The sequence below is a fragment of the Ciona intestinalis genome, unplaced genomic scaffold, assembly GCF_000224145.3.
Source record: "Ciona intestinalis unplaced genomic scaffold, KH HT000111.2, whole genome shotgun sequence".
In the NCBI taxonomy this organism is placed as follows: Eukaryota; Metazoa; Chordata; class Ascidiacea; order Phlebobranchia; family Cionidae; genus Ciona; species Ciona intestinalis.
Genome location: NW_004190433.2, coordinates 69262 through 77071, shown reverse-complemented (window position 1 = coordinate 77071; position 7810 = coordinate 69262). Strand labels below are relative to the sequence as shown.

General features: G+C 32.1%; 1 protein-coding gene and 1 long non-coding RNA gene across 2 annotated transcripts in view; one reads left to right on the top strand and one right to left on the bottom strand.

The window, feature by feature from the left end:
- The window catches only part of LOC113475128, a 1424-nt gene extending 1024 nt beyond the window's left edge, over window positions 1–400 (bottom strand). Inside the window, exon 1 of the long non-coding RNA XR_003396871.1 lies at window positions 253–400. This is a non-coding gene — a long non-coding RNA (uncharacterized LOC113475128). The remainder of the gene's footprint in view (window positions 1–252) is intronic.
- A 1139-nt stretch (window positions 401–1539) lies between these two features.
- On the top strand, window positions 1540–7627 carry LOC100183287 (probable methylcrotonoyl-CoA carboxylase beta chain, mitochondrial). The gene is made up of 10 exons (XM_002120660.4): window positions 1540–1782; window positions 2184–2346; window positions 3107–3166; window positions 3515–3694; window positions 4254–4391; window positions 4913–5101; window positions 5528–5758; window positions 5814–5935; window positions 6675–6814; window positions 7255–7627. The coding sequence occupies exons 1-10, from the start codon at window positions 1618–1620 to the stop codon at window positions 7520–7522; spliced, it is 1656 nt and encodes a 551-aa protein (XP_002120696.1). The 5' UTR covers window positions 1540–1617; the 3' UTR covers window positions 7523–7627.
- The last annotated feature ends 183 nt before the right edge of the window (window positions 7628–7810 follow it).

The window sequence follows — 7810 nt, the reverse complement described above, 5'->3', positions numbered from 1 at the left end:
GCCGTAAGTGTCGAAGACGAACTGGCATCATTAGACGATGCGTTGCTGGAATAAATCTTTAGCATGTATTTATAAATATGTACTCGTTTGAATAAACGCAATGTACTTTTAATGGAATAAATGCAAGAATATGATGTTTTGGTTATTAAAGATTTGTTGGCAAATAATAGCGCATAAAAAAGAGGAATATTATATCGTTACGGCATAATACGACAGTCGGTTGAAACATGCTACCTGTAAAAAACTACTTACTGTGTATGCTGTGTGTATGTCCAAAGTTGCTTTGGGCAATGATACTGTCCTGCCAAAAAGACACACAATGTCCAACACGGTTGATTATCGAGCCTTTATAACTAATGGTCTCCTGTTAAGGGGAAAGCACTTTTACTACGGTACCAAGGCGGAATCGAAAAATACAGCAAGTTAAAATAATTATATAATATTATAATAAATAATTATATAATATTATAATATAATTATATAATATTATAATACTTCTAACTTTTACCATAACAGTTTGATCAGGTATGCTTTATAAAGGTTGAGATATTAAATTTATTATAGTGTATTATAAAGATTTCTTCCCCCTCATAATATCTGTTGTTGAACAAATTGCTTAGACTGTGAACGCAAGAAACAATATTTCCTGGATTCAATTTCGGCTGAAAAACGTCTATTCTTAGTTGACGCATATGAACACAATTTTACCGTAATCTTTTTTACCCTACTCTTGAGCCTGATCAAAGTTATAAACACTGATTGCTATGTCTAACGTGTCGCATACTGTGCGTTTTTCTAGGTAAATCAAGGGATCCACACAACGATTGACTGTATCAAAATATTACCATTTAAGTAGGGAGGCATTGAAAGCACTTCTCTTATACCTTATTGTCATTTATCGTAATTGAAACGTTATTTTACGTAAATATTATATGAATAATGTTAACTTCAAACATTACATAATTACTGCGGGGATATAGTTTGTCCAAATTTCCAAAAACAAACGTTTTTTAGCGACGACAAGGTTAATTAGTGTAAGTTCAACATGTGGTGCAGGAGTTGTACAAGTATTTATAAATATTCTTTTCCAATCACTTAATCCTCATACATCATAAGTCTTCATGAGTTATAATACATGTATAAATGCATTCTATCTACTGCTCCACAGTCATTAATGCCAACTGAAAACCGCTTTGTTGGTTAATTCTGTTTTTTTTTATTGAGCTCAGACGAACGCTGTTGTAGAAGGAGTAAATAGTATTATGCTAATCAGTTAATTACGTGCTCACTCGTCAAAGCTCTGCTTTCTTGTAAATTAGACACTTTTTATTTTGTAATAAAGAGAACAAACGCCGAGTGATAAAGGCAACGATGCATCTGGCATGCTATATCGTAAAGGTATTTAATAACTGACTTTTTATAATCCCCATATAGATTCTTGAACGAGGACAAATATTTTTTTTTATTATTAGATGCATATAGTGGTACGTAGTTAGGGGAATCCCATGATAACAACTTCTTAATTTTATTTTTTGTTTACTGAATCTGTTTATGTCTTAAAATATTGTAGTATTCTGCAGAATCATGTAACACCTTGTGTAGTAATAAGTGTAAATTATGTGGAAATGTGGATCAAGTTTAAAACGGCTGGGGTTACGTCCCGTAACAATATGTAGCAACCGTCAGAAAGCAAGTGCAATATCTCATGTTCTTAGATCAGACATACCTCAAATATATCATCATATAAGGGACCAAAACCGCTCCAACATTCAACGATTAAAGGTAAATGGTGCAGTGATTTTCCATTTTTTTTGCAGATTGATTTTGATGCATTGTCCAGATAGTTTTGTCACTTTTTTGTCCCTTTTTAAAGATTAATTTTAACCAATAGATAGTTTAATGACTTATTTTTATCTTCTGTGTTTACTTTTAAAGGTAAGTAGGATGGTTACCTTAAGCATATAATATCCAGCCCTATTTTAGAGTTGTGAGGATACAGTTCTATATGAGTAATTCTGTAAATATTCTTTGTTTGCAACCAAATGATAAAAAGTGAATCCAAAAAGTCATGCATAGGTTTAATGTTTTATTGGTTATGGGTTAAATCAGATAGACTCTTTACTAGTACCACATAAAGAAAAAAATGCAATATGATACAGTATCCCTTGTTTTTTTACATATAGATAAAATACGATGCATTACTTCACCGTGCAATGATGGGAGGTGGTAAGAAAGGGATCGAAAATCATGTAAAAAGAAACAAAAAACTCTTAATTCGTGATCGAATTCGACTTTTACTTGATGAAAATGAACCAACGCTGGAACTATCAGCTCTCGCTGGATTAGGTGGGTTTGTTTGGTGTTGAAAAAAAACTGTTTGAAATACAATTTATTCTTGCATGGTGACATGGTGAAGAATGAAGATATATATATATATAGTAGGAAGGGGTAACATGGGACATGTTTTTATTCTTTTTTCTCGTATCAATTAGGTAGTAAATAATGAACAGAATTACATAATCGTAGCACCACTATCAAAAAGAACGTTATTAAATGTTTAAAACACAAAATCAGAAACTATGAGATTTACATGCTAACGATATCCCATTTTGCCCCATAGTACTGTATTATGACATTGACATATATACTTCTATTCCATCAGTAAAGCAGTCTTGTTCTTTGACAAGGTATGCCACGCAATGTAGACTCGGTTTATTGATTAGATTACCTCTTATCACATATTTATTTTCTTGGTAAAAATATTTTTTTCCAAACATAAAAATATTTTTTCCAGCTATTTTATTGGACACAAGTTTTTATTCAGTAGTATTGTTGCCTATCAGCAAATATAATAAACATATAGGATGGCAGGGGAAGATGGGACACTTTTTCTTTCTATTTTCACGTCCCATTTGGTACTGAACAAAAAAAGTTCAAAAAGAAATATAAAACCGTATCATTCACGACTCCCAAAAACGTTTATAACACTATCAGGATATTTGAATATTAGGTGCTAAAAGTGTGCAATCTTCCCCCATAGTATATATATATATATATATATATATACTGTTTTATGTGTGTTGAAATATTTTCACTTTATTAACAGATCTTGAGTATGGAGACGTACCTTGTGCTGGTGTTGTCACAATGATTGGTAAAGTTAATGGTAAGTTAGCTTATAGATTTTTGCATCAATTAATGTTTGCTTACCCCTACTACATGTTAACTAATTATTAGTCACAGACCAATGGTTCGGTAAACCGTTTGGTTGTTATTTGGAAAGTTACTTTAAAAAAAATGCCCATGCTTTGTTTATTAGTTTATGCTAACTTAATAATTATGTTGAGAAAGGCTGAGAAGTAATACCCCCTTTAGATTTTAAATTTGCATACATATTTTATTTTACTGAGGTTCTACAGCAAAACACGCCAGGCAGATTTAAGAGTAATGGCTTATTTACACTTATTAGGCTACTACTTTTATTTATTTTTTTAAAAATTTTATTTTATTTTAGGCATTTGGTGCATGATAGTAGCAAATGATGCAACTATAAAAGGAGGTACCATATTTCCAATAACACTAAAGAAACAGTTACGAGCACAAGAAATAGCGAAAGAAAATCGATTGCCGACAATTTACTTGGTTGATAGTGGGGGTGGGTTTCTACCCTTACAAGCACAAATATTCAACGAAGGTGAGAAATTATCAGGAATTTTGTTGCTAATAACTGCTTTATTCATTTTCATGTCTACAGTGAAAAGGACATTATTTTGGCAAGCACGACTTCAATTTTTTTTCTAAAACTCCTATATAGTAGGGTGGGGAAAGATGGGACACCTTTAGTACATAATATCCAAATTTCCTAATCTAATCGTGTTTTAAACAATAAACAACGGAAAAATAGAACGTAAAAGTGTCCCATCTTCAACCACCTTAATGCTTACAGACTGTTCATAATTACAATTGCTGTATTAAGTAGTATATATAATATATATATATATATATATGTATATATATATATATATATATATAGATATATGGGATATTAGGTCCTATATATTATTTTTTACAAAAAACGTACCTACAAAATTGTCACAATGCAAAAAATCGTGGAAAACCTTTTTTTGAATATAAGCTCCATCTCAGCTGTGTACTGTACATCAAATTTTATTTTAAATTTTATTAAAACTTTTTTAAACATTTTATTGAAAAAAACTCCATCGTCCACCTTTGTAATAAGTGCATTGATGTAGGTGGAAAATGCTTTTACAATGAAGCAGTTATGTCAGCTGCTGCCATACCTCAAGCTGCTATTGTGTGTGGTTCATGTACTGCTGGTGGTGCATATGTGCCGGCTATGGCAGAAGAATCTGTAATTCTGCATAAAACAGGTAGAAAAATGATTGAATGAATGTAACTTGCTTTATCCTCGCATGGCCGGAAAACGACAGTCGTTAAACACGGTTGTTCTGTTTCAAACACCTTGTTTCAGCTTACGAGTTACCAAGTATGTTACTTTGTGGGTAATTTTTCTTTTTGATGTATGGCTAATAATTTGGACAACCCATTAGTGACCACTGGGTTGAAGCAATGGCTGTTAAGTGTCTTGCCCAAGAACACATACCCCTATAATGGTAGCAGCGACAAGCCTTGAATCCATTACCTCTGGGTTAGAGGCAGGCGTGCTATCTACAATACTACTGCGGGTTGAGTGTTAATAAACACTTATTTCCTATATATTTGACTGTTATTAACATTCTAACAACATAATTACCATACTGTGCAGCTTTCCATCTCTTAAGGTTTCCAAATGCGATTTTAAAATTTAAATTCACAATTTATTTAAAAAATATTATTGTTAATAATTTAATACCATAGGGAGTGTTAATAATTTCACTTATTTTTTTGACAGGAACCATCTTTCTTGGCGGACCTCCGTTGGTGTTTGCGGCAACAGGAGAGAGGATCACATCAGAGGAGTTAGGAGGAGCAACTCTTCATTGTAAAGTGAGCGGATGTACGGATCATTTTGCTCAAACTGAAGAAGACGCGATTATTACGATGAGAGATATTGTGGCAACCATGAACCAACAAGAAGAAAGTATGTTAGTTGGAATAAATATTATGATAGTTTATTTGCCTGGATATGTACACAGTTGAAACTGTTAAAACAACGTTTTTTTACTCTTACTTGGTTATTATTGGTTTTGTTTAAATTGATAGTTAGAACTCAGAACAAGTTTTTTTGAGTGTTTTAGAAATGGTTGGTTTAATTAGTTGTTGTTAAATTAATCTTCGACTATTGATAAAGCTCTCTATGCATTAAGTTGAAAGTGGTTAAAACAAAGTTTCTTTTTGCTTCTGTTAGTTGGTTTTTGGTTTTGTTTAAATTATTAGTCATGAGGAGTTTTTGGGAAGTTAGGACACCTTTCATTTATTTTCTGATCCCATTTGGCTGTAAACAACAGTCGGGATCAGTTTCTCATCCAAATAGAATTATTTAATAAGTTCATACAAAATATTACAGTTAACGAAGATACATACGAAGAGCCATTATGTGACGTGTCATTACTCAACGACCTTGCCCCATGTAAAATGAACGGATACCAACTTGATGGTCGGCATATGCTTGCTTGTGTATTGGATGGTAGTCGATTCCATGAATTCAAAAAATATTACGGACCGACACTTATTACTGGATTTGGTTTGGTCAAAGGAAAATTAGCAGGTTTTGCTGTCAGTAATGGAAGAATAACAGGTGTTGTTATTTTAGCTACTGAATATTATTATTTTTAACTTTTTAATTGTCACAGAATCTACTGCATTGAAAGGCTCCCACTTTACCCAGTTATGCAGTCAGCGTAAAATACCGATGGTGTTTTTACAAAATTTTAGTCAAGATTCAACACACCCCCCTGTGCATACACTGGAACAGGTGGATATGTTTTTTCATAAACCTCAAGTTATTTTAAACATTTTAAAATATATCTAGAATAGAATGGGGGAAGGTAGGACACCTTTAGCACATAATATCCAAATATCCTGATCGTTTTTTAAACAATTAACAACTGTCTATGGGAGTTGTGAGGATTTGGATTTATAAATCATTGAGTATTTTATGTTTACTAACAAATGGTACGGGAAAATAGGATGACTAGGTGTCCCATCTTCCCCCACTCTACCATAATAAATACCTAAATCTATATTTGTATGTATTTCTAATTAAATTTATAAAAATACCTAAAACATCCATTCTACCAAATATATTTTTATACTGACATTAAATAACCAAGCCTTTATAAGAGTACCGAAAAACAAAACAAAAAAAGAGCTAAAATTTATATTTTTATATTACATTATACCACTGACCAATATTGTTTATTGTATGTTTACTCTACAGAGTAGCAAGTTATTTATAGCTCAATGTCAGTTAACAGGGTGCAAATTTTTTTTTGGATGGAATATGTATTTTTTCAATGTCAGTTATCAGGATACAGAATTTTTAGATTAAATTACACCAAGCAGCAACTTTACTTATTGTATCTTGTTCCAATAGAGAAGCAAATTAATTAAAGCTCAATATCTGTTATTACAGACCGAAATTTTTTTCTTGTATTTTTTAGAATATGTTTTTACCACTGACCAACATTACTTAATATATCTTTTTCATACAGAGTAGCAAGTTAATTAAAGCTCAGTGCCAGTTAATGCAAGCGATCGCATGTTCTACATCTCCATCAATCACCATCACAACTGGTGGTATATGTGGGTCACTTGAATCGCATTCACTTGGTTCACTTGCTATGGGTTCCAGGTATTTATGACTAAATGTAAAAAAATGTCATTAAAGTTGTATATGTGGTAACTCGAAAGCAGGCATGTGTTTAAAATTAGGCCGTTATAATGAATTTTGTTGCCCCACCAAGCGATTATAAAAGTGCTATTTATTAATTGAATTATAACTGATTTTAATTTTGGCTTAGAGCTTTTTAAACCATGGGCACATTTTGGTAGAAATGTAAGGTTTATAAAGTGTTTGGAATAAATGCTACTGTAATTGAATATGTTGAGCCAAAATGTTGGGTGGGGAAAGATGGGACACACTCTTAATTGGTGGTAATTATAAAATTGTATCATCACGACTCCCATAGGTGTATGTAAATTGTTTAAAACACGATTAGGATATTTGGATATTATATTATGTGCCGAAGGTGTCCAGTCTTTCCCCACCCTACTATATATAAATTTTTTTAGGTTTCACTTTGTTTACCCAAACGTGCGTGTTGGCGGATATTCACCTGAGTACATGGCAGATACTATGCAGAACACCAAGGATAAACAACATGATTATTTAGAACAATTTATGACAGAGACCGATTCATTTCACGCTGCTGCTAGAATTCGTAATGATGGCGTGATATTACCATTTGATACACGAGATATTATTAATAAATGTTTAAGAATCTTTAAGCAAAATAATGAAATAAGTGTTACTGATTTGCAAAAAACATTAAGAATGTAAGATAATGGTTTTTTTATGTTTTTTTTAATTAATCTGAAATATATTATACAGTAGTTTTATTTTGATTTGCTATTGCAGTAATTTAATAAATTTGAAGAAATGTAAATGTTTTGCATAGAAACCTTTAACTTTGCTGCGAGACTTAGTCTATGAACAGGATAGAGTCAAGAGAGCTGTGGATAGAATCGACAACAGACACACACTGCACCTTGCACTAAAGACATTCCTGACCTTAAAGGATCTCACTCACATAAAAAGTACATATGCCTAATAGAACATGACACAAAT

Excerpts from the sequence above, each read along its gene's own strand:
- LOC100183287 (XM_002120660.4), top strand. The coding sequence starts at position 1,618 with ATGTGGAAATGTGGATCAAGTTTAAAACGGCTGGGGTTACGTCCCGTA. Across the intron at positions 3,167-3,514 it reads AATGATTGGTAAAGTTAATG|GCATTTGGTGCATGATAGTA; the intron begins GTAAGTTAGCTT and ends ATTTTATTTTAG. Across the intron at positions 5,102-5,527 it reads CATGAACCAACAAGAAGAAA|TTAACGAAGATACATACGAA; the intron begins GTATGTTAGTTG and ends AAAATATTACAG.